Below are 27,987 nucleotides of genomic sequence, written 5' to 3'. Positions count from 1 at the left end.
ACAGGCATTTTCAGTATAGTTTCACGCATCGAAGGCGGGTTTTCTATATTCGGCAGTTAGTAGATTCGACTTTTATGGTACTCCGGCGCACCGGCCGGTCTTGAAGGACAACATCGACAACGCAGCGGCGCCGTGCCAAAGTTAAAAGATGCAAACCCTTTTCACGTAAGGAAAAAAATCTGGATTTTTGAAACGGTTAATCGTCGCTGCCCTGGAAAAATCCATTAAGAACAAAGCTTTTGTGCAAACTTGAGGTTTCTTTATTCATCGGCGAGCGGCGGCGCTCGGGGGGGGGGGGAAGCGGGTCGCCTCTCCGCGGCCTCCCCCGCCCCGACGGGAAAGGCGCAAAGCTTCTTGCGGGCCAAATACGCGAGCCGAGCCCCGCCCCCCGCCGGCGACGACTCGCCGAGGCCCGGGCGACGTTGACCTTTCCGCTCGGCTCGGCGTTTAGCGAACGGGGCGGATGTCCCGCCTGGGATGGAGCCGGCCGCCGCCTTCAGTAGCGTCCCTCCACGCCCAGCTGCGTTTCGGCCCGCCGTTGTATCTGCCGGTGAACCTCGCGCACTTCCTTTTGGCTGAGCGTGCGCTCCGTGTGGCGGTAAACCAGGCGGAAGCACAGGCTCCGCCTCCCGCTCCTGAAACACACAGCATGATTGAGGGCTCGCTCGGGCCCTCTCTTCATTCTGCCCGCCCCGCTCGATTCTCCAACGCGACGCACGTATGGCGAAGGGGCGAATGTACCGGCGCCTGTCCGATAATTGACATCTCCGTTAGACAAATGCCGGTCCGGACGTGCGCGCGCGTTTCCCCAAAAAAAAGAAAGGAAGCCGGCGCCGCTTTTTGCCGGCGCGGGCGAAGGATCGAGCCGCCGTCTCCCGAGCGCCGTCGGGTGCTCCGCCCGGCCTTTAACGAGCGCCCGCGGGCTTCCTGACTTCCTGTCACGCCAGGAGGTCGAAGAGCACCTGTCACGCGGGAAGAGGCGGGGCCGGCTCCCGCGCCGTCAAACGGGCGTCGGCGCCGACGGCGGCGAACGGCGGGTCGGCGTTCGCCGACGTGCGCCCGCCCCGAGTGAAATTAGATCAGCTCAACTCATTTGGACCCGACGCCGAGCGATTTTGGACGCGGAAGGGGTCGGTCCGTTCGCCCGTTAAGAAAAATCAAAGGGACCGGGACGTCAGCCCGGTCGTCGTCGTGGCGGCGACCCGCGCGCTCACGTGGGGTGCGTGAAGTCGTCCAGCAGCGCCACCTCCTCCACCAGGTCGCCGGCCGCGTCGCGCACCAGCTCGTAGAAGTCGTTGGCCTGGAAGGCCGCCGGGAGCCAGAAGGAGATGTCGTTGTACAGCGCCGGGTACTTGCTCAGCGCCTCCAAACACACACGCACGCAAACGCGTCACCCTGGCGGCCACCCTGAGCCTTTCGCGCCGCGCCCCAAAACCGGCCTCGCTTTTGAGATGCGACGACCAAAAACGCAACGCCGCCGAATCCCCGTTGGCGAACCGACCGCCGGCCGGGTCGTCCCGAGTCCGGGTGGGCGGCGCGGCGTCGAAAGGCAAAGGCTTACTTCCTAAAGCGCCGCTACCTGGAAGCGGATCTCCCGATGGATGTCGTCCACGCGGAACTGCTTGAGGAAGCGCTCGTCCCGGCTCCAGAAGATTCGGATGTCGGGGATGTCGTACAGGACCATGGCCAGGCGCTCCAGGCCCAGTCCGAAGGCCCACCCCACCTTGTCGGCCGCGCCGGCTGGCGACACACGACGGCGCCGCGTCAAAGCGTTTGCGGCGTCGACGTAGCCCAAGGAAGGGAAAAAGAAAATGGTTTTTACGCCATTTGCCTTTTGCCATTTGCCTTTACGCCATTTGCCTCACTTCCTTTTCACTTCCTTTTCACGTGGAAATTCACCCACCCACGGGGAAACGAGTCACGAGCTCTCAACTCTTTGAAGCGGGCGAAGGCGGCGGGCCGCGAGGACGCCGCCCTCCCCCTGCCGGCCCTTCCCGGCGGGTCTCGAGGAAGAAGCGCTGTCTCCTTGGCGGGAAGGGGCGTTTAATCCGGCGCGCAGATGGCGCCGAACGACGCCCTCCGCAGACGACAAAGTGGATAAAGACGCGCGAGACGGCGGAAGGAAATCCTCCCCGGTCCGGCGGGAAGGCCGGCCCCGCCATCTGTCCGCCGCTTCCACATCTGACTGCGAGCAAACGCCCGCCCTTTTCCGGGCCCAAGGCGAACGCCGCGCCGCTTTCCCGATTCCGAGCGCCAATAGTCCCCCGCGAGAAAACGGCCGCCCGTCCTCCGGCGCCCCGTCCGGCATCCCAAACGCGGCCCGCGCGGGCGGTCCGCAAAGCGCGCCCCGTCTATTGGGGAGTTGCCAGGCGGCTTTCCTTTTTTGGGCTCCGCTCCGGCCGTTCGTTACGGGACGCGGCGCCCGCCCGCCGAAACGGACGGCCGCACAAACAAAGGTTTGCCGAGACGCGCCGGCGCCCCTTGTCCATTTTCGCGCTGGAGGCGGACGGAACGTGAAGCCAATCGATGCGCGCAAAATCCTCATTTGTCGCTTTGACCGCGGCCCCGACAATACGTAGAACAAATGCGGCGCGTCCCCTTTCTCGCTAACATTTGGGACTTGTGATTTGGGGAACCCGTTTCCCCGCTTCATTACCCCCCCCCCCCCCACACACACACAGACTGCCGGCGAACGGCGAGAACAAAAACAGAGGGGCGCGGTTCCGTTTGGGAGCATTATCCGGCGACTCGTTCGGACGGGGCGCAAAACTGGGACGCCGGACTTCGGTCGGCGCTTGTAAAATCTGATTAAAGTCACGTCGGCAACAATCGGCGGGCTCTCAAAGCCGTGGCCCGGGGCCCTCCGGGAATCGGAGGGACGCCGGGAAGAAAGGACGGAAGGACGGGGGCCGTCCGTCGCTCGGAGGTTCTGATTTTGCCCGTCTTTGCTCCTCTTCCTCTGTCATCTCTCCATCCTCCCCTCAGAAATAGCTGACTCACCGCAGGCAGAATTTCCACGTGAAAAGGAAGTGACAGCAGGATGAGGGGCAGCAGGGGGGCACATGGTTTATTCAGGAGCGGGATTAGGAGCCGACGCGAGCACCTGAACCCCGCGCGCCGTCCCCGAGGACCCTGGGCGACAGCTTTGAGAGCCTGTTAATTCTCCCCAACATGACTTTAATCACGTTTCGCTCGACGCGCGCGGGTGCACATGCTCACAATAGCCCACCAGCGCGCGCGCCCCGGACCCTCCCCCTCACTTTGGGGGGGGGGGCATCCCCCGAGAGGTGTGTGTAAATCCGGCTCGGGCCAGGAGGCGTGGCTATTAGCAAGTTCCATCTGTTGGGAGGGAAAACCCCTGGGAAACACACGCGTCCGTACCCTATGCATATCAAAGGCGCCGCTCGATTGAATGAAGGAGAAGGAAAAGCGCGGACGCGTTAATGAAGATGTTTCCTTTCTCCTCTGCCATCCATCACTCCCCCTTCCTCGTCTCCCTAACTTCCTCTTTGCCCCTCGCTCTCCTTTGTCCCCGCGACCTCCCCCCTCCGCGCCGGGCCTCGGGCGCCACATATGGCGGTCACACTATTAAATAAGACGCACGCCAACCGGTGTCCCCTGTTGCCGCCTCCCTCCCCGCCCCGCCCCGCCCCGCCGCTGGCTGTACCGCAATCATTCGGGCGCCCCCCCACCCCTTTTTTTTGGCTCTCTATTGTCTCAGATGCTGCAGAAATGTTGGACGGAGGGTGTAAGCGGGAGGTGTTGAATGTGGTGCGTTACCACGGCAACCGGCCACACCGCCGCAGTGGAGCCGTAGGGGAGGCGCGCCCGCCCGCCTCCTAACGCGCTCGTCTTGTGCGGAGCGCGCGTACGGATGAATACGCGAGCGTCTTTGAACTATTTTTGGCCTACGTGCCGGGGGCGGGGCCGGCTCGCTCGCCGGCTCGCTCGCCGGCTGGCTCGCCGGCTGGCCTCCTCGGGCCGTGTCCGAAAGGAGCGATCATGGACGGGACGGCGCGAGTGAGGAAAGAAGTTGAGTCGTCGCGGCGCGGCTCAGAGCTCGTCAAATAATAAGGCGACGCCGCGCTAGGCCGCGCTAGGCCCCGCTAGGCCGCGCTAGGCCCCGCTAGGCGCCTCATAAAGATTTTGAAGGCCGTACGCTCCTACGGGCCCAGGAACAAGCTTGGCTGGCTTATTGCTTACCTACGCCATCAGGCGGCGCGGTCGCCGTCAGATCACCATCTACTCTCATTTACCGATGTCAAATATCGCGTTAAAGTCCTATTTTTTATCGATCGATCATTTATCGACCATTCATCCGTTTCGCCCATCGTCGGGACGAATACTCTTAACGCGCGTGTCGGGCGTCCGGGTGTCACCGACCGGAATGGCGATGGAAACGGCGGTATTCTCGGCATTGTTTTTTGACCGGCGGCCCCGACGTTCTCAACGGCGAGGAGTGGCTTTTGAGGGCGGCGGAACGGGTCGGCGTTTGTCGTTTGGCCCGACGGCGGAGCGGGACCGGGCGTCCGCCCGAAGAAAGGGCGCGCGTCAAGTTTGCGGATGCGTGCGTTCTGACCCGAGTCCAGCAGCCTCTGCTCCATGACCCCGCAGCCCAGCACCTCCATCCACCGGCCGCGGAAACGCACCTCCATCTCGAAGGACGGGTGAGTGAAGGGGAAGTAGCAGTCCACCCAGCGCACCTCCAAGTCTGCCCGGGAGGACGGAGGGACGGCGGCGGCGGCGGGTCAGCCTCGGCGAGGCGGGACGGATCCCCCGGGCGGGGCCGGACGCACCTTCTCCCAACAGATGGCGGAGCAGCCCGGCCAGCGTTCCTTTGAGCTTGAACTCCAGCACCTTGACGGCCTCCGAGCTGTGGACTTCCTGTTTGAGAGGCGTCCGCCGGCTCCCCGTCGCCTCGAACAGGTTCGGCCGGCGGCCGGCGTCCGCGTCGCCGAAGAGCTGAGCGCGAATTGAAAACGGCGGGAAGGAAACGCGGGGTCACGGGGGTATTTTGGCATTCCCGCTTAAATACGCTGCGCGGATGTCACCTTACCTTGGGCGGGCGGGAATTTCCATTTCATGAGAACGTTTCATGAGAGTTTTCGGGCGGTCGGATTTCGGGAAAAGGCCCGTCGACGGAAGCCGCCCCGCCCCCTTCGCCGCGACGACGAAAAGCTAACGTCGCGACGCCCGGGGACGGGGGTCGGAAATCGAAAGGGGTTGCCGGCGAGGCCGAAGACCGGACGCCGGGTCCCCTCCGGAAAGCGCGCCTCGCTACCTGGCGCCGGGAGAAGAGGCGCACGCCTTCCAGCTGGTGGAAGACGGGATAGTGGCTGGCGTCGATCTCATCCCGCCTGTACACGTCTCCGGCCAGGAGGAAGGCGTCCAGGCCGCCGCTCACCAGCTCCCTCTGGTGGGCCGAGGTGTGCGCGCGCAGCATGGTCTTCCTGCCGCGCGAGAAGGTGAGCGGGCGTTGCGCAACGCCGGGGTCGGACGGGCCGGGGTCGGACGGGCCGGGGCCGGGCCGGGCCGGGCCGGGCCGGGCCGGGGCGGGGCGGGGCGGGGCGGCTCACCTGTTCAGGTAGTAGTTGTCGCCGCGCTTCCTGCTGGGGTGCTCCGGCGGGATCAGCAAGCTGTCAATCGAGCGAGCGATGGAGTCAGTCGCGGGCGAGCGGGGAAGCGGCCCCCGAAGAAGCCACCTGTCAAAGTTCTGCTCCACGGTGACCACCGGGCTCAGGTTGTCGTGGGCCGAGAAGAGCGGCGCGCCAGAGCCGCCCGGGTAAGCGCTGGCCGGAAAAGCGCAGAAAACGCAATTGAGCCCGACCGCCTCCGGTTACGGGTCCGGCCCCGCCGATACCGACCTGCCGGGGAAAAAGAAAAGCTGCCGGTTAATTGCGCCGCCGCCCATTTCGAGGTCCCCGACCGCTCACGGCCGCCAAAGATCTGAATGTCAGGGACGACGCTTGACTCGTCTCTGTCCTTTGGCGTGCCAAAAAACGGAAGCGAGAACATTTTTGGAGCCGGGCCGCAAACGCCCCATCTCTTGGGACGGCTAGAAAACGGCGTCCCTTCCTCGCGCTTGGCCGATTCAAGGAGTTCGAGTGAGGGACGCCGCCGTCGTTTTGCGGCCGATGGAGAATATAATTGGCAAAAGTTTCCCGCGCCGCTAGGATGAACACCTGTAGAAGTGCGCTTTGATCCTTTCCTTGAGGAGCCAGAGCGGATGATGCCGCTGGTTGTGGAGGTCGCGGCCCACCTTGGCCAGGACCTCGGGGGTGACGTTGGTGAAGTCGTCGCACGGGTAGGCGCGGCCCAGCACCTCCACGCTCCGTCGGCCGAGGGCGTCCGTGCCCGCGAGGCGGCGCCACGCGGGCACCGGGGGCCGCGACAGCCGGCGCAGGATCATGACCCCGCAGAGTCCGCTTTTTGCAGCCTGCGCGCGCGCGGGAGCGAAGCGCAAAGTCAGTGAAATATTCTGCGCTGAGGAAAATCGCCCGGCCCGCAGGCGGTTGGCTCGACGCCGCCGCCGCGAGGCGAGGGACCGGAGGACGAAAGGCTTCCCGGGGACCCCGTAGAAAACGAGACGGCCTCTCCACGGGTCTTCTTATGGTTTCCTCCAATTGATGTTACGCGAGGGTGTGTATGAAACATTTTAAGCATGGGGAAAGTGGTAAAAGATGTTTTTGGGTCACAGTTCTCGTCAAGGGCTGAACGCTTGCTCCGGGGGTCCTGAAGCCCCCAGTTTGTCCCGGTGAGGAAGGAGACAAGCATCACCGCTTCTTGTATATGCTTCGAACTTCTCATGCAGCCCACATGCAATGTGTTTACTAGTGTGCGTGCTGTTTGCACTGCATCGGAATGAGAAGCGTGGCTTATTGACGATGGCAAAAATGTCTATTTATCCTCGTTAAATGTTGGCGTTATCGACGGCCACGGGGGTTCATGACCGTTTAACCTTTGAAACGGACAATTTTGATTTCGCACCACTTTATTTTGCCCTCAAATCAGGAACGGCGAAGCGCGAGCGTGGAAATACAGATATTAAGCCATGTGGAGATCGACTTAAATGCTGTTTGGTGTCCTGCAACAACGCGGGTTCCTCGCACATCACTTCAAGTCGATACAAAGCAAAGTTTTTGTTGCGGCGTTTCATTTAGGAGAACGAGGTAAGCAAGGGTGGCTTACCTTCACACGCAGTAGGGCAAGACCCTTGCTCGTCTGTTTAGAAGCGCCAAATGTGCCTGCGTGCTTTACAAGTATTTCAAAGCACCGCTCGGTAAACGTTTGCAAGCTGGCCGTCTGGTGCTGCTCCGAATAAAAGGTTAGTGTAAAATGGCGCGGCCAGAACGGCACAGAATAGCCAAGAATTGAGGTTTGGATGTTTAATACGGACAGGCGTTTTTGGGGCACACTTGTTAAGCGGGGTCCTAAATCCACCGCTGCCCGTTTCCCTTGCCTGTTAGCTTAGCAACATGATGGCGGCGCCCTCGCGAGCGCAGGTGATTTCTCTCTACAGGATGCTCCTAAAAGAAAGTTACAACTTCCCCTCGTACAATTACAGGTAAGACATGCCCGTCGGCAGCTGGGAATGCCTCGGCTCGGTTCGGCTCCGCTCCGTCGCTTTATTTCAGCGGCGGCGCGCAAAGTGCGACGGAAGCATCTCGTTGTTTTGGTCAGGCGAGACGTCGCCGAGTCTCACGACAAACAATTAAATCGACGTTCTCTTTATCACAATGCTTCAAATCGAACCGTTTTTGCAACTGGAACGCACCTCGCGCGTCCAATAGCCTATAGCGTCGTCTTCATTGGAGAGATTCACGCACGTAATGACCTCTTGGCGCAACACGAATTCGTGCCAAGTAGCTGTCTGTCCAGCTATCGTATCCGTCCATCTGATCTATCGGGGCTGGGCAATTTGGCCCAAAAGTGGATTCTTCTGGACGACTTGGTGTGATTTTAATCGCAACGAGAAACCCAACAATTCAAACGGTCTGATTTCACTAACAGTAATGATTCTAAATCGCTTTGGACGTAATAACTGTCATAGCTCGCACCTCAACGGAATAAACAAATCCAAACGTTCTATAACTTGTCCACAACTTCCCCGAAGTTGAACCCTTTCTAACCTGTGGAAGGACCTCTCGTGAAGCTCCCACCCATCCTTCAGTATTGTTTGTTTTTCTGGTGGCCGCGGTTCCCAGAATGAGAACCGAACATAAAAGAAGCGGGCCTCGAGCGGAAAACTTCACGTTGCATTCCCTTGAAGTTTAGCTCATTTTCAAACCGATGACTGAATAAAATGTCGAATGATCGCCTAGCCCCGTCATCTGTCAACGTCCATGCATTTTGGGTGGCTGCGCGAAAACGTCTGACGGGAGGACGGATGACGTTTCCCTCTCGCCCGAGGCCTCCCTCCGTCCGTCCTTCTCAAAGCCGTCGGCTCGTCGTCGCGCCCTAACCGACGCTCTTCTACGTCAAGTAGAGCGCGGCCGCGCCGCCCGTGTTGCGGTAGCGCGCTGAATTCGCTCCACAAGTCTTGGTAAAATCCCAGAACAAAAAGCTTTGAACTTTGCCGCGCAGAGCAGGTGAACTGCGAGCTACGGCGTACGTATCCGTTCAGCATGTAGCTGCGGGTACGCATCTACTATTGCGGAACACAAGCGGGCGTTTTGAGCGTGCCGCCGACCGGGAGCCGGCGAGGCCGGAGCCCCCGCCAAGCGCCGCGCCGCGGCGCGGGTAACGTCGTCGACTGAACGTATGCGCGCGCGACGTCTGAAGAAGATTGCCCAACGGGGCGGATGAACGGAGGCCGTCTCGGGAGGCGGACGCTTTCTTGCTCTTGGCTACAGCTGAAATGTCCTAATAATGATAAGGTCACGCTCCGGTGATATCGTGTGTGTTTACGTGTGGCAGGACGTACGCGGTGCGGCGTGTGCGTGACGCTTTCAGGGAAAACAAGACCGTGGACGACCCCAAAACTGTGGAGAGGCTGGTGCTGGAGGGCCGCCAGTCGCTGGCGCTCATACAGAGACAGGTGACGCGCGCGGCCCCTCCGATTGCCTAGCGCGCATGCGAGCGCCCGTTTCCCGGCTGCCGGGATGCGTCGGCGGCCCCCGGGGCGGGTCCTCGGCCCCGGCGTACGCCGTTGTGGCGTCGGGGCCTTTTGCCTTCGACCTCGGGGAAAGGCCGGCGCCCGGAAAAGTAGGCGGGGAGTCGACGGAAGCCGTCCCGCTCGCAGTTCGGTCCCTTTTTAGCGGACCTTGGATGCCGCGAGAAAAGAGGGCGGCCGGTTGATTTACTATTCTTCCACCCATCGAGTGCGATTCATGAGAACAAATGGAATTCGTTGTTTTCGTCACGAACTCAAATACAAGCAATACAAACGGCTAACCGAAAGTACATTTTACCGTCGCAAAACTAAGTCTAACTTTGAAATGGATGTATTTGGGCCGAACTAAACGTGCAAAGGCGCTCGGGACAAAAGACACCTAATTTTGACGAACGGTCGGAAAACCAAAAAAAAATCAGGACGCAAAGCCTATGTTAAAGCCAAGCTATACCCCCGCCTCCCAAAAACGTCACGGTCATCGGGGAGAAGCAGGCCACCCGCTGCGGCCGCCGGGCGCTGGAGGCCTCAACAATTTGCATCTAGGCCACGCCCCTCGGCTCCGATTGGCGCAGATTTTCACACTCTTGGCGCAGGGGGCCAATTGGCCGCGCGACACGTCAGCCTCGCCAGCTCCGCGAGTGCGGGGCGCCCCCCGGTGGCCGCGAGAAGCTGGCTTCCGTCCTCAGTCGCATTTCTACTCTCTCCCAAGTTACCAAACGACTCGAGGGCCACGCGATCAAAGACTCGCGTTACTTGAGCGCTTCTAAGTCTCCTTAAACGTAGCCCCGATGCTTCCGCTCGTTTATTTTGTTAGGCTGCGAGACGTTTCCGCGGGGAGAGTGGATTGAAGCCCCCTCCCCCCGAGTTCACGCGGAGCTGATAGGCGCTGCTCCTGTTTGCGCAAGAATCCATCCGACGTACACGTGCGCGCACATTGTGACAGCAAACAGAGGCGGCGTTGCGTAATGGCCAACGGCGCCAAAGGAAGGGGCGCGGAAGCGCCCCGACGTCCTTCGCGCCATCGCGCGTGGTGTCGCGGGGGCCGGCGCGCCGTCTCATCCTCCAATTTGCGTGTGCCCTCAGGCGGCGGTGGGCGGCATGTTCCAGGCCCAGAAGACGGTGGTGGAGTAGCCCGAGGAGCTTGCCGGGCGGGCCGGCGCTTCGGACGGCAAAATAAAAGCGCCGCTTGATGACCCGCGGGGACCCGAGCTTCTTGAGCTAACCCTAACCCTTGAGGCGCCTTCGGTTCCGGGGCGGCGGCCGGTCCGAGCCCGTCGCCCGGGCTCGTCCTTCCCGGCCCGATGGAAAACACGCGGCCGCGGCAAAAGAGCCAAAGCGTTTTAATCGTCTGCCGGCGGGAATGACACGCGACCGCTCGAAAAGACGCGCGCGCCGGCCGGGCCTCTTCGGAGGATGAGGAGGAGTCTCTTCAGGCGCTCCAAACTTTTGAAGAAGTCCCGCGCCGCCGGCGTCGACGACAGACGCCCGCCTTCAAAAGCCGGCGGACGCCGAACGTCTGTTCCCGTCGGGCGCGCGGTAGCGGAGCGTGAAGTTGCGTCCGTCGTTGTTGTCCCAGAAGTCGCCGCGGTCGGAGCGGAAGTAGACGGCCAGGTGCACGGCCGAGCCGGGCTCCATCCGGGGGGGCGCGCAGAGGGTGAAGGCGTAGCGCGCCTCGCCGCCGTCCACCGGCAGGGCCCGCGCGTCCACGTGGGACAGCCACTCGTCGAAGGTGTAGCGCACGCCCACCTCGCCGCGCGCCCCCCCGCCCAGCACGCGCACCCGGCCGCGCACCTGGCCGCGGGCGACCGACAGGCGCTCCAGGCACACGCGCAGCAGCCGGACCCTGGAGTCCGGGTCGGCGGGCTCGGCGAAGCAGGCCTCCAGGCGCCCGCCCTCCGCCGGCCGCTCCTGGGGGACGCTGGCCGCCGCGTGTCTGGAGAAGACCTGGCTGGGCACCCGGGGCTCCTCCAGCGCGCTGAAGTGTTTGACGCTGGCCAGGTTCAGGCCCAGCGAGTCGGCGAACTGGACCCTCTTGCGCCGCTCGCCCCCGGCGGCCAGCAGCAGGGAGGCGGAGCAGGCGGGCAGCGAGCGGGCCCGCCGCCTCTCGCTCACGCGCCGCTCCAGCCGCCGCGCGTCCTGCTCGTCGTCCAGCCGGTCGTCCGGCTCGGGCTCCGCTGGCCCCTCGCCGGACCGGGACATGGCCCTCGCTGTGCTGCAGCCGCCGCCGCTCCTGCCGCTGCCGGTCAGAGTCCGCCGCGGGGCCCGCTTGTATAGGGGAGGGGACGGCCCCCGGTGACCCCCGCCCCACCCCCGCCGTCACCTAAGCGACGCGACTCGCGCCCGCCCGCCGAGCGCGACCCTCCGGCGCTCGCGTCGACCGAAGGCGAAGAAAGATGACGGACGGAGCGTTCTGCCGAGGGGCGCCGCTCATGCTTGTTGTGGCGACGAAGAAAACCAAACGGGCGAGGGGGACTGCAAATCATTGTTTATTTAGGAAGGCGGACGGAAACGTGGCCTTTTGTTTGCCGATGTGCTCGCGCAGCCCGCTTTCGAAACGCAAACGCGTCGTCGTGACGTCATCGGGCTGGCTTACTACCGCTGACGTCGAGGTGCGTCACCGCCGAGGCGAAGGGCGCCGACTCGTGCGGGTGAAGCGGACAGCGCCACCCTCGCCCCCTAGTGGCCAGAGAGCAACGCCGCCAACTCGTGCGGGTGAAGCGGACAGCGCCACCCTCGCCCCCTAGTGGCCAGAGAGCAACTTGGCCGGACCCCCCCTGGCGTCGCTGGTAGCGTTTTGCATTGTATTGGAATCCGTTTCGTTTAAAAAATAAGAAAACTTCGATGCGGGGCCACGGGCACACGCCAATGCAAATTAAAAAAAAAAAAAAAAAAAATCACAAAGCAAGGCAGCGATCCGAATCGACGAAGCCGGGCCGGGCCGTCAGACGAGATTCCGGCGCCGATCGGCGTGACGTCACAGGTCGCTCTCGGCCGCGTACATGCGATACGCGAGCGTGACGACGGCGGCGGCGGCGGCCGGGATCAACCAGTTGGGCCACCGGCTGACAACGACAAACCTGCGTAAGTCTGCGCGCGCGCGCGCACGCGTGCGGCCACGCGCCGCGCCTACCTTCGCTCCTCTTCCAAAGCGGTGGCCAGACTTTCCTGGAAAACAAACGCCGCTCATCATCGTCGTCACGCACGCGGCCGGCGAAGCGCGTCCCGCCTTTTCGCAAGAAGCTGACGCGAACCCCGGCAAGTGCGAAGCGCGTGCAAGCGGCCCGTTTTCCGAAAACTGGCGTACAAGACGCCCTTCGCGGGATTTCTTGGGTGCAGGGGTCGGGGCGAGGCGAGGCTTGGGCGTTGAGGACAACTAACGCGTTCCGCTTGCGGTTTTGACGACGAGCCCAACTTACCGCCGGCTTGGCCACTTTCTCCCGGTCGTCCTGCGCGCGCGCGCGCGCACACAAGGCTTGGTCAAGCGAGCGCCGTTACGTCAGGACGGCTCGGCGCATACCGGCGGCGCGTACCGGGTGCAGCTCCCCGACGAGCATCTGGCGGGCCGCGGCGAGGGCGTCGCTCGAGTGTCCGACGTCCTCGAAGCTCTCGGTGGCGTCGCCGCCCGCGTGCTCCCTCAGGACCTCCTCGCCGCCCGGGTGCTGCGCATGAAACGCGCCGTCAAGTTCGCCAAAGTGACGTGGCGACGTCCGGGATTTTCATCGGAGCGCTTTTCTTTTGGGCTCCAATCGCGTCGCGTTCCCGCCATCGGTACGGGCTGCCTCGTCGCAGCTGCGGCGCTTCCGATCGTCGCCGCGTCATTTTCTCGTCGGCGCTCGCTCACCTCCTCGAGGAACGAGGTGACGTCATAGACCTTGTGCCGGATGACGATCCAAGTGGACTTGACGGAGTTGTGCTCCGCGACGTCGTCGAGCGTGAAGTACTTGAGCTCGTCCGCCGCCATCTTGCGTCTTTCGGCGCTTTCGGGGCGGAGGCGAGTCTCAAAACTGGACTTTGTGGACGTTTACCTGCCGCCCCAAGGGCGACGTTGCCATTGCGCCTTCTCTCCCGAGGCGGGCGCCGCGTCGTCCCGTTCGACATCCGCTATGGAATTTCAAAGTCCGTTCGAGGGGCCTGCACTTGGCTCGCCTCGTTTAATTTGGAAAGAAAGCTTCCGGTGGGACTGCGTTTCGCTGCCGTCGCTTCACGACACTTCAAACTTTAGCCCGATGTTTTTCGGCACCGCCCTCTGGCGGACCTCCGGCGTCCCTGTTGCTTGATGTCTTATCAATCGGCGCGCTGGTTGGACGAAGGGCGGGCCCGGGACACGAGGTGAAGGTTCGCGTGCGGCCAACGTCCACGGCTTTTTTTTGTTTTTGTTTTTTTGTGTTGGCACTCCTCCGCTGCGAACCGTAAAAGCAACCACGGAGCCCGCCCGAGATCGGCTTAAAAATGAAGACGCCGGGAAGGAAAGCTTTTTGTCACTTTCATCCTGAAGAACTAAAAGGCCCGTAGAATGGAAGTTTGATCTCCGCACCGTTAAATATATGCATATAAAACATTGAATTCCCACCCCTGCCTCATTTTAATATCTTGTAAAAAAAAAAAAAAAAGTTCTTGGCTGCAGCAAAGGAAGTAAAATGTCAGGCCTGGAGCCGCACCTCTCAACATGTGGTTGCCGCGCCCCTCACGTCGCCGCCCACCAAATGCTAACGTTGCGGCGATCGGCAACGGGAGTCGGAGGAGGCCGGAAGACGTCGCGATCAACAAAAGCGCGACCGCGCCCGTCCCCTCGGGGAAAAAAGGCCTTCGGCCAGTGAATGGCGGAGCGCAAACACGGACTGTCCGGCCCAGCCGCGCGTTTTCGCCGCTTCCGCAACGAACCGAAACAAAAGTCAAAAAGGTGAACGTCTCCTCGGATAAGGTGGCATTTTTATCTGGCGGGGACGCGTCACTGAAGGGTGTTTGAAAGGGTCAAGGGTCGGCGACAGGGGCCCCGCGTCCATTCCCTTTGGGATTTCACCTCCGCATCGCCGACGGCGCGCTAGCCTCGCTCGGCTTCGGGACGTTCTTCCGCGAACCCGGCGGGATTTGGAACCGCCGAGGCGACGGGGCGGGGTCGGCGCGCTCGCGGCCTGACCTCCGTAAGTTAGGGGGAGGCCCGGTGGACTCCCGGCGGGCTCCGCATTCCTTCCGCGGCTCGAAAACGGCCGGCCGGCCAATGTTCGGCGTCGAGCGAGCGAACCTTCCCGTCGACGTTCCTTCCTTTTCCTTCCCGGGGTCGGCCCTTTCCTCCGACGCTTTCTCGGGGGCGCCTCCGGGGGCACCTCCCCTTCCCGTCCGCGCCGTGACTTTCGCTAACGGATGCGAGTTAGCGGCCTCGGGCATCTGCTGTTTTTCCTGGCAACTCTCCAAGGAACAGCTGGAGATCGGCGGGGGGGGGTGGCGAACCTCAGCATAGGCCGGCTGCCGTGGCAACCGGAGGAGGGCCGAGAGCGAGGGGCGGGGGTGCAGTAGCGTCTTATCATTATTGAGGGGGGGGGGGGGGGGGGGGCGTTCCGCACTCCCAAGAGGCAAAAGAAGCGGCGGGAGGACAAGACGAGGCGTGCAAAGCGGGGCCGCGGCATTCCGAGGCAGCCTGACAGTCTGCGCTCTGGGCCAAAGTCCCGGGCCGACTCGCGGGAGTGTCGGCCGGCGCTCGAGGGCGGTTCCGATTTCGGGGATTTCGGACCCGAACGGGAAGCGCGTATTTAGCGGGAAGGCTTGCGAGCCGCCGCGACTTTGCGGCGCGGGAGCCGCTGTGGAATGTCGCGGGTCCGCTCCCGCAGAGCGCCGCCCGACTTCCCTTTTGACCTGATGGCAAATGGACTCGTCTGGACTTTTGGGGAGCGTCCGTGAAGACGGACCTTCTGGTCAGGGATCATCGCGGTGCGCCTCGGAGGCCCTGCCGCGTCTGCCGCTTCTCATTCGTCTCCTGGGAGACCCCCGCCCCCCCGCCGCGTCCCGTCGCGTCGCGCGTTTGGCCTCCCTTCCCTAAAGTGGGCCTCCGGCACCGTCCGATTCGCTTTGGAGCGCTACCGTCGGCCCGCCTCGGCCGTCGGGTTCTGAGGTGACGGGAGCGACCGCGCGGTAAGTAGGTTCGGGGCTTCCCGCCCTCAGTACGTTCTTCGTTTCCCCGCGGCAGAATCGGAGGCCCGGGCCATGCCGGGCGTGTGGCCGGGTCGGCGGCGAGCGGCCCTGGCGCTGCTGCTGGCCTGCTCTGCCTGCCGGCTGCTGCTGGGCGGCCTCCAGCTTCTGCGGCGCGACGACCTCCGCCGGGATCGCGCCGTCGGCGAGGAGATCCTGCGCCGCCTGGTGAGTCCTTCGCAGGAAAAGCGAGCGCCGCCCGCGTCCAAACAACGCGCGCGTCCCCGCCAAAGGTCAACTTTCGCGGCGGGCGAGGTCGTACATAAACCAGCTCGAGGGCGCGGCGCGGGAAGGTTAGGGTTGAGGGATCGCCCCGTTCTCGACGGGCGGACGGCGACTTTGGCGAAATATCGAAGCGGCTTTTGCGCGGGAGCGGCGGACTAGGAATCGCGCTTCGGAGGGTAGCGCGCATGGAATTTTTGCCGGGTCTTTCCCGGCGCCCGATCTCCATCCCTTGAAAGTGGAACGAGCCGGCTCACGCGAGTCGAGACCGCGCCAAAGTCCTCTCAGCCCCAAAGTGTTCCCAACCGGAGCCTTCGTGTGAGGGAAGGGGGAGGCCCATATAAGGTCTTTCCCTTCGGAAGCCTTTTGCAAGACGCCAGGTCTCTTTGGGCCCCATGACAGCAGCTGCGTGTTCCTGGGCCGCCGCCCCGCGCGTCCTAGACATATTTATAGAGCTGGCGTCACGAAGCGGCCCTCCGGAAGCTTCCCATCCAGCCGAACCCGAGAAGGGACTACAAAGTCCAAATCGTCGGGGGCACGGCCGCGCCCGAGTCGGACGTGACGCCGGTCCGGTGTCCGTGTTTGTTTTGCGGCGCAGTGCGGCGACTTCGCGGCGGGCCGGGCGGCGGGCGACATGTGCGGCGACCTGTGCGCGCGCGGCCTGGTGGAGTACACGCGCTGTCTCAACTACGGGGGCGGCAAGACGGTGATGGAGGTCCGCTGGAGAGGGCGACCCGTCATCCTCAAGTCCAAGCTGGAGAACCTGTCGTCCTACCAGTCCACGGGGTGGCCGGACTACCGGGTAGGACCTCGGGACGCAAGGGGAGGCGCGGGCCGGAGCTCACGCTGTCCTGGTCTCGGCTCGTCTCCCGGCGGCAGGACGGCGCCGAAGGCTCGCCTCCTCCGGACGTCGTCCTCTGGGCCGCGCTGGAGGTACGTGGGCCGGCTTCCTTAGGCCGGGTCGAAAGATCGCCGCCAAAGAACGAAGGTCCGTTGGCGTTCGCTCGGCCTCGGCGTTTGCACGTTAGCGCGTTAGCTTCAGCGGAGGCCAACATCGGCGGCGACGGCAACGCCGACCCTTTTCGGGAGCGCTTCGCTCCGACATAGTTCCCGGCTCGCCGAGTAGGCCGGCGGATGTGGCGTAGCCCTACTCTTGTCCGGATGAGCGGCGAACGCGTTTGACCGCTGGCTCAGGTTCGTAGGGATCTGGGTCTGGCCCGAGACCAGGAGGAAGAAGCCGCCGCCGTTGACAAGTGGCGGCCCCGGGACAGGAAGGCGTACTCGCGGGGTGAGCTGACGTCCTTGCGGTCGCTGCTGCAGCAGGAGGAGTACACCTTCCTCAGGCGAGCTCCCTTGGCCGCGCCCCCGTCGCCGACGACCTTCTGACCTTTCCCTGGCCGCTCCCCGCGCAGAGTTCTGCAGGACCTGAGCGCGCACGTGCCCAAGCTGTTGGGTTCCTGCGGGCACTTCTACGCCGTGGAGGCGCTGCGGGAGGGCGGCGCCTGGGACCAGGGCCTCCGGGACCCCGGCCTGCGCCAGAGGGTCCGCCGCGTGGCCCTCGGCTTCCTGGACATGGCGGAGCACTTTGACGGCGACTTCGCCCACCGAGTTCATCTGTGCGACGTCAAGCCCGAGAACTTTGGCGTCAGGGAGGATCTGAGCGTCAGGACCGCCGGCCCCATTTGTCCCAGCCTCTCCGAAAACCCGTTAGCGCGCGTTGGTGACGCGCGCTGTGCGGCAGGTGGTGGCCATCGACCTGGACATGGCCTTCTTCCAGCCCAAGATGGCGCAGATCCTGGACCGCGAGTGCGCCGGCGACGCCGACTGCGACTTCTTTGACTGCGCGTCCCGCTGCGACCCGGGCGCGGGGCGCTGCCGGGGCCGGCGCGCCAACACCAACCTGCAGGTGGGCGCCCGCCTCGGTCGGACGCGGCCCCCCCGATCGACGTTGCGCTCCTCCGTCAGGTGATTTGCCGGAAGATCTTGGGGCCGTGGTTTTCCCCCGCGCCGGAGGACGCCCACGCGGGGCTCCCCCTGCAGGTGGCTCCGCTTCTCCCGCTCTTCCCGTCTCGCCTTCTCGCTCAGCGCGCTGGCTCTTCTTCCGCGGCGGAGCAGGCGGAGCTGCGGAGGACGGTGCGGGAGTGTTCCCGCTCGCCCGGCGCGGACGTGCGCCGCCGCCTCCGCCGCGTCCTGACCCGCCTCCTTCGCGAAGGGCCGACATCCGAGCGAGGGCGGGGGGGGAGCCGAGGCCGCGCGGGGCTCAACTTTTGAGCGAAGCTCGGAGAACCTCCGGAGACCGGTGCCGAGACCTTCCGAAGTCACCTGACACCGATTCAACTTTCGGAATCCGGTTTTCCGCGGCCGTGGACCCGCCGGCCACGGAGCTCCGGGCGTCACGCGCCGGCATTGCGAAAGCCCACCCTTAAGCCCAGACTCTTCCGTGCGCGGTCGCCTTCAAAGTCCAGGCGGGATTTGTGTCCAGTGCCATCAGAACGCTTGTGATCGCCGTGGTGTTTCGATGGCGTGTCGCATTTGCCCGCACCCATTCGACACGTTCGACAACGCTTTTGAGACGGCGTACGAAGGCCCGCGGCCAACTTTGCGGCCCTCGATCGGCTGACGGCGGCCGCGTGATTTTCTCGGAGCCGTCTTTAAATCGGAGAGAAATCCGCAATTTTGCCGTGTACGTATGTTGTCCTTTGTTCTCGGGAAGAAAGAAGAAATGGATAAGGCACACCTAGGAGTTTGTTTAAGCAAGGCATATTTTTGTGGGACTGCTCGCCGAGCGCCATGTATTGGTTTGATGCGTTGCAGCAGTCTTTTTTTTTTTATGCCGACTGCTCAGACGGACTAAGAGCCTACTCTGCCACATCGACGGGTGCAACACAATGGCAGGCGGCCAACTTGGCCGCCACAAAGTTACAATGAAAGTTTAAAATGAGAATAAACAGCCTGCGAGTTTGCCTCTTTATTGCTCCGAGAGATTTGTTCAAATATGTAGACCGGTGGCAAGGTGGTCTTCCATCCCATCCCCGCAACAACGTTCATGTTAAATCTTGGATTGTCGAGGGCGTTGGAAAGAAAGGCGTCTCGATAACGCGCGGGCTGCAAGATGGCGCCCCGCGGCCGCTTTTTCCGCCGGCGACAGTAACATCGTAGCGCTCTCTTGCGGAGAGTCAACACACCCGCATGACACGGCGTGCCGAAACCAGAAAACCCATAGAGAAAGTTGATCCGGTCGTGTTCCTGGTTAGTCCCATTTGCATAACGGCGAGGTTGATATTAATGCTAATAATTCTCAATGACTATTATCGGTGCGCGGAGATTCGGACGAAAGGTTTTTGTTTGCTGTCGGACACGCTTCGTCCTTCCGCTAGCTTCCGGTTTCCGTTTCCGGCGGGCCTTTGACGCGGACGGACCGAAACGACGGACGCGGCGGGAAGCTAAAACGAGTTGACTCGACGAGTTTGTGCCGGACATGAAGTTTCGGGGCAAGATTGTCGACGTGGCCTGTCTCAACCAATTCACCCGTAAGGACTCGTCCCCCGTTTCCTTCTTCTCGGACTCGCGTGGCGTCGCGCATTTTTACGACGGACACTGTATCTTCGGCGTCCCGCCCCGCTCGCTTCGCAGGCACGGTGAGCGCCGTGGCCAAGCTGACCAAGACGTGCGTGCTGCGACTGACGCCCCGCCGCCTTTTCTTCATCCTGTGCGGCAAAGTGAGCGGCGGGGGCGTGGCCATGTGGTGCGAGCTGGCCCAGGTAGCCGCGACCGCCCGAGCTCGCCCGTCGCCCGCGTTTGACGCCCCCCCCCCCGCAGGCCAACATCTTCGACGAGTACCGGATGGAGGGCGTGAGCGAGCGGGACAACCAGATTTGCCTGGAGGTGACGCCGGACAACATCTTCCGCGCCCTCAGGACCGTCCAATGCGCCAAAAGCGTCAAGGTCAAGCTGACCAACAAGCACTGCCCCTGCCTCACCGTCGTGGCCGAGCTGGTCAGTCGCGCGGGAAGCTTAAAAGATAGTGATGGCTTTTCAGAGGCGGCTCGTTGTGGCGCTCGGTTTTCCGAGCAAATGGCGTTTTCTTGTTACGACGGCCTCGCCTGTAATCCTTCAAACGATCCGGACTTGCGTGTCTAGGATGGAAAATGGCCGTCCGGTTTTCAAGCGGCGTTTTGTCCGATCGCTAACGAGCCGACGGGGCCGCCGCCCCTCCCCGCTTTGCGACCCCGCAGCCCACCTCGTCCGGCGTCAGCCGCGTGGTGACGCACGACGTCCCCGTGGACGTGGTCCCCCGGCGGCTGTGGCGGGAGTTCGAAGAGCCCGACCTGCCCGACTTTGACGTGAGCGGCCGTCGCGCCCGCCCGCCGCCGCGTGACGCCGCGTGACGCCGCCTCTCGCCCCGTGGTCAGGTCAGCGTCTTCCTGCCGCCTCTGAAGACCATGAAGAACGTGGTGGACAGGATGAAGAACCTCTCCGACTTCCTGGTGCGAAGGCAGAAGGGCGCCGGCGCGGCCGCCCGGGCCATACTGAGCGCGCGCTGGCGTGCGTGCGGCAGGTGGTGGAGGCCAACCGGCGCGGCGAGATGACCCTGAAGATCGAGACGGACCTGGTGTCGGTCACCACTCGCTTCAAAGACCTGGGAAACCCCGAGTGGGGTAAATCGCACATTTCCTTGGGAGCGCGGGGCGAAAAGGTCCCGGGCGCGCCGACGGGGACCGGGGGAAGGCGGCGCAACCAAACGGGAGGGAGCGTCTGAACCGTCTCGGCCCCGCAGGTGACGGCGGCTCCCGGGACGGCGCGGCGCAGGCCCGCGTGGACATCAGGAAGTTGCAGCAGTTCTTGGCGGGCCAGCAGCTCAACCCCGGCCGGGCCGTGTGCAGTGAGTACGGCCGCGCCCGCGTGACCCGCCTTCCTCGCCCGCGTGAGCCGCCTTCCTTTGGGAGCGCGGGGGATCCGCTTCGCTTTGTGCGTCCCGCAGACATCGTCCACCAGAGGGTGCTACACCTGGTCCTGCTCCACCAGGACGCCTCGCTGCAGTACTTCATCCCCGCCGCCGCCTAGACGCCAAAAGCCATCGGCAGCCCGCCGGTCGTTTGTAAAGGAAAGGCGGTAGGTCACGCGTGTCCTTTTGTCCGCCGTTGGACGCCGCCTTCAAATGTGCTCTGCGCAGGGCGGCCGCGGCGTCGGCCGGCCGAAGAGCGGCAAAGGCGCGCGGCACGGAGCGCGTTTATTAGAGGAAAGCCGAAAGAAATGGAAAGCGGCCGTCGGCTGTTGTGTTTGCTCGCGCCGAGACCGAGTCCGAGTCCGAGTCCGAGTCCGACGCCGGCTCAATAAAAGCCAAACGGGTTGCGGCGGTTGCCCCCAAGTGCAGTTTATTGATCGCCTTGTCGCTCCGGTTCAAGTCGCTGCGCCGCCGCAATCTTGTTCCCTCACATGCAAAAATAAAAGTTCTGGTGGGAGGCGAGCCCCGCCCCGCCCCGCCCCGCCCCGCCCCCGGAAGGCTAGGACAGCTGATCGACGTCGTACACGCGCACCTCGGCTTCCGACCGGGGCTCGTCGGCCGCGCCGCGCCGGCCCTTGCGCGGCGGCACGGGGGCGGCGGCGGCGGCGGCCGGGTCGGCCCCCTCCTGTCCCTCGGCCACCGTCCTCTCCTTCTTCAGGACGCCCTTGGCCAGGCTCTCCTTGAGGCGCTCGCCCGACCGGCGGATCTTCTGGCGCCGCTCGGCCGTCACGATGCGCTCGCCCAATCTGTTGACTTTGGCGCCCAGGCTGTCCCGCGTGCGGCTCATGCTCTCCCGCGAGAAGGCGGCCTTCAGGCTCTCCACCCGCGTCAGGCCCGTCTTCTTCTGGGCGCGCTCCGCCGCCGAGTCGGCCTCCTCCACCACCATGTACTCCTCGTCCGAGTCCGGGGGGGGCTCCGGCCCGTCGGGCCCCTCGCCGCCGTCGCCCGGCGCGGCCGCCGGCACCTCCCGCTCGCCCTGCGAGACCACAGTCGCACCGGTTCAGACCCGGGGGGGGGGGGGGCTTTGGCCTCGGAATCGGCCGCCCTTTTCTTTTTGGACCCTCCGCTCCCGCCGTCAACGAGCGCCAAGCAAATTTGGCACGCGCGCCTCCCGAAATAGCCGGCGGCGGCAGCTGCCGCGCGGCGGCGAGCTAAAGTTATCGCCGCGGTTATCGGGTTACCGCGGCGACTGGCGGACGAGGTCGGCGGCCCCCCCCCCCCCCCCCCGACGTCACGCTTAGCGCCTTCTTTTCGGCCCGTGCGTCGGAGATGCGGTTTTCGGCTCACCGACGGAGCCGGACGACGGGACTCGCCCCTCACCTGGTAGATGACCACCCGGAACTTGTTCTTGGCCAGGAGCTGGCCCTGCGTGGCCTCCACCTTTTTGACGCGCAGGTTCTGGTTCTCCAGGCGCACGCGCACGTCCTTGACGTGCCTGCCGACCTCGCGCGTCTTGTCCAGAAGCTTGTCCAGGCCGGCGGCGCCGGCGCTCTGCTCGGCGGCCAGCTTGGCCACGCCGGCCCGGATGGTGCGCGCGGCGCTCTCCAGCTCCAGCTGCCGCTCCTCCATGCGCCGCTGCGCCGCCTGCACACCCTCCATCAGGCCGCAAACGCGCTCCAGGAGGGACGCCACGCCCGCCGCGTCCTCCCCGCCGCACAGCGAGCTGTCCGCCATGCCGCCTCCGCTGGCCTGCCGGCTCGCTCGCAGGACCCGAGTGCGAAGGAAGTGGAGAGGGCCGGCCGGCGCGCTTCACCCGGGGGCGGGGCGCAGAGGGGAGTGGGCGGGGGCGGAGCCGAAGGGAGGACCGGAAACGCCGCCGGCCCCGATCCAACACGTGCGCCCCTTCGCTCCGCCCGCCTGCAAAATTCTGAAAACTTTCCGAGCCCGTTTCGATCTTCGTCGCACGCCTTTGCGAACGGGGGATTTTTTTGCTTTGAAGGCGAGGATCGGGACGGTGGAAACGGTCCGTCGGCCGTCGGTAAACTTGAAGGCGAGGATCCGGACGATAGAAAAACGCCTCATCGGCGGTCGCTAAACTCGTCGCTTCATTTGCTGTGCCGTTGGTTAGTGATGAAGTTACAAGGTTGAGCATCGGCATGGCGGAGTTTTAGCGCCTGCCCACTTGATAGAACGTTCAACATGACATTTGGTGGATAACTTTTGCGTTCGCGGAGGGAGGTGGAAAATAACCTCGGAAAGCCCCTCGGCATCCATCTATCGGCGCCACCTTTAGCCCGCTAATCCCCGCAGCGCCCGTTTTTGCTGGGGGGTCGAGGGGGGGGGGGGGGGGGGGCGTCGTTCTGGACGCCTTCCAGAGCGCTCAAAGGACGGACAAGAAGAGAACGAAGAAGAAGAATACCAAGATGAATCCCAAGGGAATGTCAAGCGGAGGGGGGGACTTCCCGCGCCAGCTGACGGCTAAAATTATCCGCGCTGCCCCCCCAGCTCAAACTTGGCCTGTGAGGAGCGCTCGCGTCATTGTGTTTTGTTGGCCATCCGAGCCAGAGGTCGAAGCACAAGTTGATTTTATTCTACAACGTTCTAAGCACAGCATGCAACAGCTACAGCGTTTCATCCGGCGACACGGACGCTCGGTACAGACGGTGAACACTTGGGAAAAAAAAAGCAGCTGGAAACATCTTTCAACTATCTTGACAAAACGTCAAGGAAAAGAACGGAACGAAATCGGAATCGAGTTTTCCGCAACCTCGTCGCTTGGACCCGAAGACCGAGAAGAGTAGAAAAAAGGCCGACTTGACGTAAAAAGTGAGGTGCGTGCGCCCCCCGGAGCGCGTCGGCGGCATCGCGCGCGCCCGCCTCGAGAAACCAAAAAAGGCCTTACGAAAGACGGCCGCAGCGTGAGCTATTGGAGAGAAGGGTCCCCAAAAAGTCGAGCGGGGCAAAAGACGGCGCTCACGATTCAAGACAAAAACGAAGCAAAAGGTACAAAAAGCAATCCTAATCCTACTCCCGACGGTGAAGTCGCGCTCGGGAGTTGAGAGAAGGACGACGACGTCATCATCATCATCATCATCAGCAGCAGCAGCAGCAGCATCCCGGACGAGGTTCCCGGGACGAGCGGCGGGCCTGGGCCTACATCATCATCCTGGACGAGGTTCCCGACGGGAAGCGAGCCGCGTGCGGCTCGAGCCTCCGCCCGGGCCCTCGCTTGGCCTTGTCGCACCTCCTGCGGGAAAAACCGAGCGGCGCCTGAGTCGGAGCCGCCGGCGGCCGAGCGGGACGGATTCGCGCACCTGCTGAAGCACGTGACCAGGGCCGCGATGACGGCGATCTGGACGGCGCCGACGATGCCGGCGATCAGCACGTAGTGCAGCTTGCGCCCGCTGGGCACCACGTACAGGACGTCCAGGTCCGCCGGCCGGTCGCAGCGAGGGCCGCCGTACGACGGCCGGCACCTGCGCTCGGGGAGGGGGGAGGAGGGGCGAGGAGGGCGGAGGAGGGCGGAGGAGGGCGGAGGAGGGCGGAGGAGGGGGGCGTCAGCCAACCGCCGCCGTCGCTCGCTCGCTCGCCCGCCCGCCCGCCCGCCGTCACCTGCACGCGGGCCGCTCGCTCCTCATCTCGCAGCGGCCGTGCACGCAGGCCAGGGCGCGGTCCGGCGGGCAGGGGGCGGATCCCTCGCCCGAGTCGCCCGACTTGGAAAGGCCTGCGGGCGGGCGGGCAGGGCGGGCGGGTGAGAGAGAGCGACGCGGAGGGAGGCGGGGCCGCGGCATCGGCAGGTTACCGAACGCGTCCGGCTTGCTCCTGGCGCCGTCGTCCTTCCCGCTCTTGTCTGCGGACGAGCGAGAGGATGAGGGCGGGCGGGCGGGCGGGCGAGCGGGGCGTTACCTCGCGACGGCGCTACCTTGGCAACGGCCCACGTGGCGGATGTCGATCTTCATCTGCTTGAGGCAGGACGCCTCGCGGACGTGGCACGGCGTGTCGTACGTCGCGCCGTCGCCGCCGCACACCGGGTTGTCGTTGTGCCCGTTGCACACGATGTTGCACATGCACCTGCGCGCGCACACGCCGCTCAGCCTGCGTAGGCGCGCGCGCCCGCGCCCGCGCCCGCGCCCGCGCCCGCGCCCACTAACAGCGTGTCCTCGGAGTCCTCGTCACACTCGGCCCCGAACTTGCAGTTTCCGCATTTGGACGTTTTCTTGCCGCGGCTGACGCCGGAACCTTCGTCATCTGCGCGTTCACAGGTTCGCGTTGGATTTTTGCGAGGATCCGCTGTCACGTCAACCGCGGCGACGGAGAGAAAAAAAGCCCCCTGTGGGGTGCGGGCGCGCGCGCCGTACCTCCGCCCCCAGACCCCGAAGCTCCATCTGCCAGTGGGACGGAAGGAAGCGAACAATGAGCGCGCGCGCGGAGCCGGGCTTCGCGGAGCCGGGCTTCGCGCGCGCGCGCGTTACCGTGGTAACAGGCCCCCTCGGCCACGACGCCGATGGGCCGCTGCTTCTTGCAGGCGGCCCGCCGCAGGAAGCACTCGTTCTGGTACGTGTCGCCGTTGGAGGCGCACACGGGGACGAACTTCTTGTGGCACTGCATGCGGGACACGAACGCAACGCGCTCGCTTGACGAGCGGAGCGGAGGGAGGAGGGAGCAAGGGAGGGAGGGACCGGCCGGCCGGCTCACTTACGCGGAAGTGACACACGCACTTGATGTCTGCGCCGTTCTCGCGGCAAGTCCCGCCGTAGCGGCACGTGCCCGCGTCGCACACGCGCAGGTCGCTCTTCTTCACTGCCCGCGAGACGAGAGGCGCTCGTCAGGCTGCTCGCGGGCGACCTTCGAGCTCGGCGGTCGTCAAGACGACGCCGAGGCTCCCGCGCATGCGCGCCTCACCTGGACACTCGGCCTCGTTTCCCGGGCCGCACCGGGGCGCGGCGACGGCGGCGGCGGCGGCGGCGGCGAGCAGCAGCGGCAGCAGCAGCAGCAGAGCGGCCGAGGGCGACGGAGCGCGGGAGGCCATGATGGAGCGGCGCGCCGTGACGTCACGAGGGCAGCGAAAGCGAGCGACCGGGGCCGGCGGCCCTCGGCGCCTCATGGGCGAGGGCCAAGACACAAAGCCGAGGCGGCTGGCTCGGCGACCGGCCCTCCCCTCCCCTCCCCTCCCCTCCCCTCCCTCCCCCCGCCTCACCTCACCTCACGGGCCGGCCTGGGCCCCCCTCCCCCCCGCAAAGCCCAGCATCCGAACGGGGGCCGGCGACGGCTCTTCGCTCCCCTCGCGCCTTCCTTCCCCTCTCGTCTTCCTTCCGCTCTTTCTTGTTTCCTTCCGCTTCCTTCCTTTTCCTTTTCTTTCTTCTTTCCTCCTGCTCGTCGGGCTGCCTTCGAGCGAGCGAGCGAGCGTGCGAGCGAGCGAGCTCATCAACAAAGGGTCGCCTGGCTCACGTGACCAGAGCAAGCCCCGCCCATGAGCCCCGGAGAGCCCGATCGCGCCGTGACGTCACTACGCGGAGGGAGCGGGTGTCCCGAGCGCACGTCGCACGTTCCATCCACGCGACTGTAGCGGAAGAGAAATTCTTTGCGGGCCGCGTTTCTTCGATCGAACAGCATCGTCCGGGTTGAACGCTGGCGGGATATTCTAAAGCCAGAAAATATCAAGCGCGTTTCGCACTGAAAACAAGCAAACGGAAGGCAAAAGGAAGAAAGTTGCTCGCTCTGGCCGTGCGATTTCTCGGGCTAACCGGCAGAGGGCGCGCGGCCACCGCATTCGCATTCGCTTCGAAGTCCGCTTGGGAGCTGCGCTTGAGTGGCGTTTGGGGGAGGGGGGGGGGGGGGGTAGCTCGAAAGCCCCCCTCCGCTCCCCCGCCCGAAGGCCCCGACTAAGCTGACCGCCGACTTGCCTTTAAATGAGCACTTTTCACACAACAAACAATTGAAGACTCCCCGGCTTCCCGGTTGATCCCCGCGCATGCACGTTCGACCGTGAACGGCGGGCGGGATTAACGCGGAGCCGCCGGGCGCTCATTAGGAGAGTCCTTCCTCTTCATCATCTTCATCTTCATCTTCATCTTCATCTTCATCTTCATCTTCATCTTCATCTTCATCTTCATCTTCATCTTCTCTCTCGCGGAACTGGCCGCCGCGCACACAAGTCGGCCGCGAGTCTGCGCGTCTGCGCGTCTGCGCGTCTGCGCGTCTGCGCGTCTCGATCTCTTGGCACTCAGCCAGCCTCCCGTCAATCCCAGCGCGCGCCGACTGTGAGAAAATCAGCACGAGAGCGCGAGCGGGCGGGGGAGTGAGTGCGAGCGCGCGCGCGCGCGCGTGTGTGCCTGCTTGTTGCCAGACGAGAAGTTGCTGTTCCCGACTCTCCGCTCCTGCTGCGTTCTTTTGATTGTTTGTAATTATTTGTATATTTTTGGAGGGGGGCGTGGTGGGGGTCGCAAGCGGTAGGGGCGCGCGCTCACGCGGGTGAAGATGGCGCGCCGACGCACGGCCGACCTTTGGCTTCTTTGGGCTCCGCTTGCGGTTCTGCTTCGGCCGCCGGACGTCCGCTGCACGCCCACCGACAGGAAAGGTACCGGCCGCCCGCCGCCCGCCGCCCGCCGCGCCTCGCCTACTTGACCTTAGGTCTCTCGCCGCGCGTGCAGCGCCTTGAAACTTTTGACGTCATCGCCGCCCGGTGCGCGACGTGATCGGGACGGGACCGAGCGCGCAGGTGACGCCGGATCGATCGGGACGGGCGGCTGAAGTGAACGCGGACGCCACCGCGCGTGCTCGCTTTTTGTTTCGGCCTGTTTTGTCGGTTTTCCCGTTCGCGCTTGTGCGCCGAGCGGGAAGGGAGGGGCGCGTGCGTCGGCCGCGAAAAAAAAGTTGCGCGAGGCCTTGAAAAAGACCTCGGCGCGTACGCGCCTGTCTAAATAGATCGATATTGTGTCTGGCCGCGCGTCACCATGGCGACGAGCCGGCCCCCGCTCGAGTGGCGCAGGTGAGCCCGGGTCGTTGACGTTGGAATTCCGGGAATGCGCGGGAGGCGGGCGCCGACGCGTCGAACCTGCCGCCGGCTGGCGCGCAGGTCAAAGGTCGCCGCGGCGACTTTGAAAGCGAAGGTCGCGCCCGGGAAGTTGGGAAAACCGGGAAGGAACGCGTTCGCCTTGTTTGGCTTCGCGCCGTTGGAAGGGAGCATGTGCAGACACTGCGTGCGCGCGCGCGTGTTGCGGAGCGTGTCGGAACTGGTGCGGCGTTGCGAAAGTGAACCGAGCGCGTTCGGGCCCGGGGACGGCTCCGTTCTAACCGCGCTTCGCGTTAGCATCCGCGCATGTGCGTGTTTTCAGCCGCCTGACACATTCCTCGCACGCATGCGTGTGCGCGTGCGAGTGCGAGAGAGAGATTAGCACACAAGGCCGTTGTGTCGCTGTTGTTGTTGCGTACGCGCATGTGACCCGTCGCTGCGTGGACAAAGTCAATAAAAGCACTTATTGGAAGCGTGCACTTAAGCGCGCCGCCGGATGAATTGGCCCATTTG

The 27,987-nt window shown here is 64.1% G+C and overlaps 9 protein-coding genes across 19 annotated transcripts in view; 4 read left to right on the top strand and 5 right to left on the bottom strand.

Annotated features, from left to right (window-relative positions):
• Nucleotides 1–237: 237 nt before the first annotated feature.
• fars2 (phenylalanyl-tRNA synthetase 2, mitochondrial) lies at nucleotides 238–7,330 on the bottom strand. The gene is made up of 10 exons (XM_088401991.1): nucleotides 7,189–7,330; nucleotides 6,183–6,436; nucleotides 5,703–5,789; nucleotides 5,577–5,636; nucleotides 5,282–5,450; nucleotides 4,797–4,962; nucleotides 4,580–4,711; nucleotides 1,580–1,740; nucleotides 1,215–1,363; nucleotides 238–635 (listed from the first exon to the last, which is right to left on the bottom strand). The coding sequence occupies exons 2-10, from the start codon at nucleotides 6,407–6,409 to the stop codon at nucleotides 497–499; spliced, it is 1,290 nt and encodes a 429-aa protein (XP_088258117.1). The 5' UTR covers nucleotides 6,410–6,436; nucleotides 7,189–7,330; the 3' UTR covers nucleotides 238–496.
• A 96-nt stretch (nucleotides 7,331–7,426) lies between these two features.
• On the top strand, nucleotides 7,427–10,307 carry lyrm4b (LYR motif containing 4). The gene is made up of 3 exons (XM_088401999.1): nucleotides 7,427–7,564; nucleotides 8,917–9,037; nucleotides 10,196–10,307. The coding sequence occupies exons 1-3, from the start codon at nucleotides 7,476–7,478 to the stop codon at nucleotides 10,241–10,243; spliced, it is 258 nt and encodes an 85-aa protein (XP_088258125.1). The 5' UTR covers nucleotides 7,427–7,475; the 3' UTR covers nucleotides 10,244–10,307.
• Nucleotides 10,308–10,436: 129 nt separating this feature from the next.
• On the bottom strand, nucleotides 10,437–11,436 carry ppp1r3g (protein phosphatase 1 regulatory subunit 3G). The gene has a single exon (XM_088401995.1). The coding sequence runs from the start codon at nucleotides 11,309–11,311 to the stop codon at nucleotides 10,604–10,606; it is 708 nt and encodes a 235-aa protein (XP_088258121.1). The 5' UTR covers nucleotides 11,312–11,436; the 3' UTR covers nucleotides 10,437–10,603.
• Nucleotides 10,450–18,486, top strand: dipk1c (divergent protein kinase domain 1C). Of its 8 annotated transcripts, none has more exons than XM_088401987.1 (9): nucleotides 10,450–14,012; nucleotides 15,294–15,463; nucleotides 16,116–16,319; nucleotides 16,397–16,450; nucleotides 16,712–16,860; nucleotides 16,930–17,179; nucleotides 17,259–17,482; nucleotides 17,603–17,650; nucleotides 17,730–18,486. In XM_088401987.1, the coding sequence occupies exons 2-9, from the start codon at nucleotides 15,311–15,313 to the stop codon at nucleotides 17,941–17,943; spliced, it is 1,296 nt and encodes a 431-aa protein (XP_088258113.1). In that variant the 5' UTR covers nucleotides 10,450–14,012; nucleotides 15,294–15,310; the 3' UTR covers nucleotides 17,944–18,486. The 8 variants fall into 8 exon arrangements, with proteins under 8 accessions (XP_088258113.1, XP_088258110.1, XP_088258111.1 ...); XM_088401984.1 differs by adding an exon at nucleotides 17,483–17,557 and having other exon boundaries at nucleotides 16,116–16,450; nucleotides 17,259–17,423; nucleotides 17,633–17,650; XM_088401986.1 differs by lacking the exon at nucleotides 10,450–14,012 and adding an exon at nucleotides 14,666–15,218.
• On the bottom strand, nucleotides 11,586–13,335 carry cyb5a (cytochrome b5 type A (microsomal)). Of its 3 annotated transcripts, XM_088401997.1 has the most exons (5): nucleotides 12,954–13,332; nucleotides 12,643–12,771; nucleotides 12,529–12,558; nucleotides 12,243–12,277; nucleotides 11,586–12,174 (listed from the first exon to the last, which is right to left on the bottom strand). In XM_088401997.1, exons 1-5 carry the CDS (start codon nucleotides 13,071–13,073, stop codon nucleotides 12,087–12,089), a joined length of 402 nt encoding a protein of 133 aa, XP_088258123.1. In that variant the 5' UTR covers nucleotides 13,074–13,332; the 3' UTR covers nucleotides 11,586–12,086. The 3 variants fall into 3 exon arrangements, with proteins under 3 accessions (XP_088258123.1, XP_088258122.1, XP_088258124.1); XM_088401996.1 differs by lacking the exon at nucleotides 12,529–12,558 and having other exon boundaries at nucleotides 12,630–12,771; nucleotides 12,954–13,335; XM_088401998.1 differs by lacking the exon at nucleotides 12,529–12,558 and having other exon boundaries at nucleotides 12,954–13,334.
• A 395-nt stretch (nucleotides 18,487–18,881) lies between the features above and the next one.
• Nucleotides 18,882–20,877, top strand: hus1 (HUS1 checkpoint clamp component). 2 transcript variants are annotated; one of them, XM_088401993.1, is made up of 9 exons: nucleotides 18,882–19,047; nucleotides 19,151–19,278; nucleotides 19,337–19,513; nucleotides 19,753–19,860; nucleotides 19,930–20,004; nucleotides 20,076–20,175; nucleotides 20,295–20,399; nucleotides 20,499–20,629; nucleotides 20,691–20,877. In XM_088401993.1, the coding sequence occupies exons 1-8, from the start codon at nucleotides 18,996–18,998 to the stop codon at nucleotides 20,579–20,581; spliced, it is 828 nt and encodes a 275-aa protein (XP_088258119.1). In that variant the 5' UTR covers nucleotides 18,882–18,995; the 3' UTR covers nucleotides 20,582–20,629; nucleotides 20,691–20,877. The 2 variants fall into 2 exon arrangements, with proteins under 2 accessions (XP_088258119.1, XP_088258118.1); XM_088401992.1 differs by having other exon boundaries at nucleotides 20,295–20,403.
• cavin4b (caveolae associated protein 4b) lies at nucleotides 20,867–22,775 on the bottom strand. The gene is made up of 2 exons (XM_088401994.1): nucleotides 21,843–22,775; nucleotides 20,867–21,498 (listed from the first exon to the last, which is right to left on the bottom strand). Exons 1-2 carry the CDS (start codon nucleotides 22,194–22,196, stop codon nucleotides 21,022–21,024), a joined length of 831 nt encoding a protein of 276 aa, XP_088258120.1. The 5' UTR covers nucleotides 22,197–22,775; the 3' UTR covers nucleotides 20,867–21,021.
• Nucleotides 22,776–23,030: 255 nt separating this feature from the next.
• LOC148408207 (tomoregulin-1-like) lies at nucleotides 23,031–25,635 on the bottom strand. The gene is made up of 10 exons (XM_088401990.1): nucleotides 25,365–25,635; nucleotides 25,162–25,262; nucleotides 24,935–25,064; nucleotides 24,821–24,847; nucleotides 24,614–24,710; nucleotides 24,385–24,533; nucleotides 24,265–24,312; nucleotides 24,075–24,186; nucleotides 23,777–23,938; nucleotides 23,031–23,709 (listed from the first exon to the last, which is right to left on the bottom strand). The coding sequence occupies exons 1-10, from the start codon at nucleotides 25,564–25,566 to the stop codon at nucleotides 23,616–23,618; spliced, it is 1,122 nt and encodes a 373-aa protein (XP_088258116.1). The 5' UTR covers nucleotides 25,567–25,635; the 3' UTR covers nucleotides 23,031–23,615.
• Nucleotides 24,987–27,987, top strand: part of LOC148408206 (melanoma receptor tyrosine-protein kinase-like) — a 10,619-nt gene continuing 7,618 nt past the window's right edge. Inside the window, exon 1 of the mRNA XM_088401957.1 lies at nucleotides 24,987–27,039. Within this exon, the coding sequence (XP_088258083.1) occupies nucleotides 26,940–27,039 (100 nt within the window). The 5' untranslated portion in view covers nucleotides 24,987–26,939. The remainder of the gene's footprint in view (nucleotides 27,040–27,987) is intronic.

This window comes from Hippichthys cyanospilos, chromosome 19 (genome assembly GCF_059441005.1).
Source record: "Hippichthys cyanospilos isolate Australia breed blue-spotted pipefish chromosome 19, RoL_Hcya_1.0, whole genome shotgun sequence".
In the NCBI taxonomy this organism is placed as follows: Eukaryota; Metazoa; Chordata; class Actinopteri; order Syngnathiformes; family Syngnathidae; genus Hippichthys; species Hippichthys cyanospilos.
The sequence above is the reverse complement of the archived record's forward strand: the minus strand, read 5'-3'. Positions and strand labels throughout refer to the sequence as shown.

Bases quoted from the DNA above. Each gene is read 5' to 3' on its own strand.
- lyrm4b (XM_088401999.1), top strand. From the start codon at position 7,476: ATGATGGCGGCGCCCTCGCGAGCGCAGGTGATTTCTCTCTACAGGATG. The intron at 7,565-8,916 runs GTAAGACATGCC...TACGTGTGGCAG, and splicing joins TTCCCCTCGTACAATTACAG to GACGTACGCGGTGCGGCGTG. The intron at 9,038-10,195 runs GTGACGCGCGCG...GTGTGCCCTCAG, and splicing joins TGGCGCTCATACAGAGACAG to GCGGCGGTGGGCGGCATGTT.
- cyb5a (XM_088401996.1), bottom strand. From the start codon at position 13,073: ATGGCGGCGGACGAGCTCAAGTACTTCACGCTCGACGACGTCGCGGAG. The intron at 12,772-12,953 runs GTGAGCGAGCGC...TTTCATGCGCAG, and splicing joins TCACCTCGTTCCTCGAGGAG to CACCCGGGCGGCGAGGAGGT. The intron at 12,278-12,629 runs GTATGCGCCGAG...TTTGTTTTCCAG, and splicing joins GCACCCGGTACGCGCCGCCG to GAAAGTCTGGCCACCGCTTT.
- LOC148408207 (XM_088401990.1), bottom strand. From the start codon at position 25,566: ATGAGGCGCCGAGGGCCGCCGGCCCCGGTCGCTCGCTTTCGCTGCCCT. The intron at 24,313-24,384 runs GTAGCGCCGTCG...GCTCGTCCGCAG, and splicing joins CCACGTGGGCCGTTGCCAAG to ACAAGAGCGGGAAGGACGAC. The intron at 24,187-24,264 runs GTAACCTGCCGA...GCCCGCCCGCAG, and splicing joins GAGCAAGCCGGACGCGTTCG to GCCTTTCCAAGTCGGGCGAC.
- cavin4b (XM_088401994.1), bottom strand. From the start codon at position 22,196: ATGGCGGACAGCTCGCTGTGCGGCGGGGAGGACGCGGCGGGCGTGGCG. The intron at 21,499-21,842 runs GTGAGGGGCGAG...GTGGTCTCGCAG, and splicing joins TCCGGGTGGTCATCTACCAG to GGCGAGCGGGAGGTGCCGGC.
- fars2 (XM_088401991.1), bottom strand. From the start codon at position 6,409: ATGATCCTGCGCCGGCTGTCGCGGCCCCCGGTGCCCGCGTGGCGCCGC. The intron at 5,451-5,576 runs GTGAGCCGCCCC...CTCGCGCGGCAG, and splicing joins GACAACTACTACCTGAACAG to GAAGACCATGCTGCGCGCGC. The intron at 1,364-1,579 runs GTAGCGGCGCTT...GTGTGTTTGGAG, and splicing joins ATCGGGAGATCCGCTTCCAG to GCGCTGAGCAAGTACCCGGC.
- ppp1r3g (XM_088401995.1), bottom strand. From the start codon at position 11,311: ATGTCCCGGTCCGGCGAGGGGCCAGCGGAGCCCGAGCCGGACGACCGG.
- hus1 (XM_088401992.1), top strand. From the start codon at position 18,996: ATGAAGTTTCGGGGCAAGATTGTCGACGTGGCCTGTCTCAACCAATTC. The intron at 19,861-19,929 runs GTGAGCGGCCGT...CCCCGTGGTCAG, and splicing joins CCGACCTGCCCGACTTTGAC to GTCAGCGTCTTCCTGCCGCC. The intron at 20,404-20,498 runs GTACGGCCGCGC...TGCGTCCCGCAG, and splicing joins GGCCGGGCCGTGTGCAGTGA to ACATCGTCCACCAGAGGGTG.
- dipk1c (XM_088401980.1), top strand. From the start codon at position 13,930: ATGGCGGAGCGCAAACACGGACTGTCCGGCCCAGCCGCGCGTTTTCGC. The intron at 14,013-15,293 runs GTGAACGTCTCC...TCCCCGCGGCAG, and splicing joins CCGAAACAAAAGTCAAAAAG to AATCGGAGGCCCGGGCCATG. The intron at 16,451-16,711 runs GTACGTGGGCCG...CCGCTGGCTCAG, and splicing joins TCCTCTGGGCCGCGCTGGAG to GTTCGTAGGGATCTGGGTCT.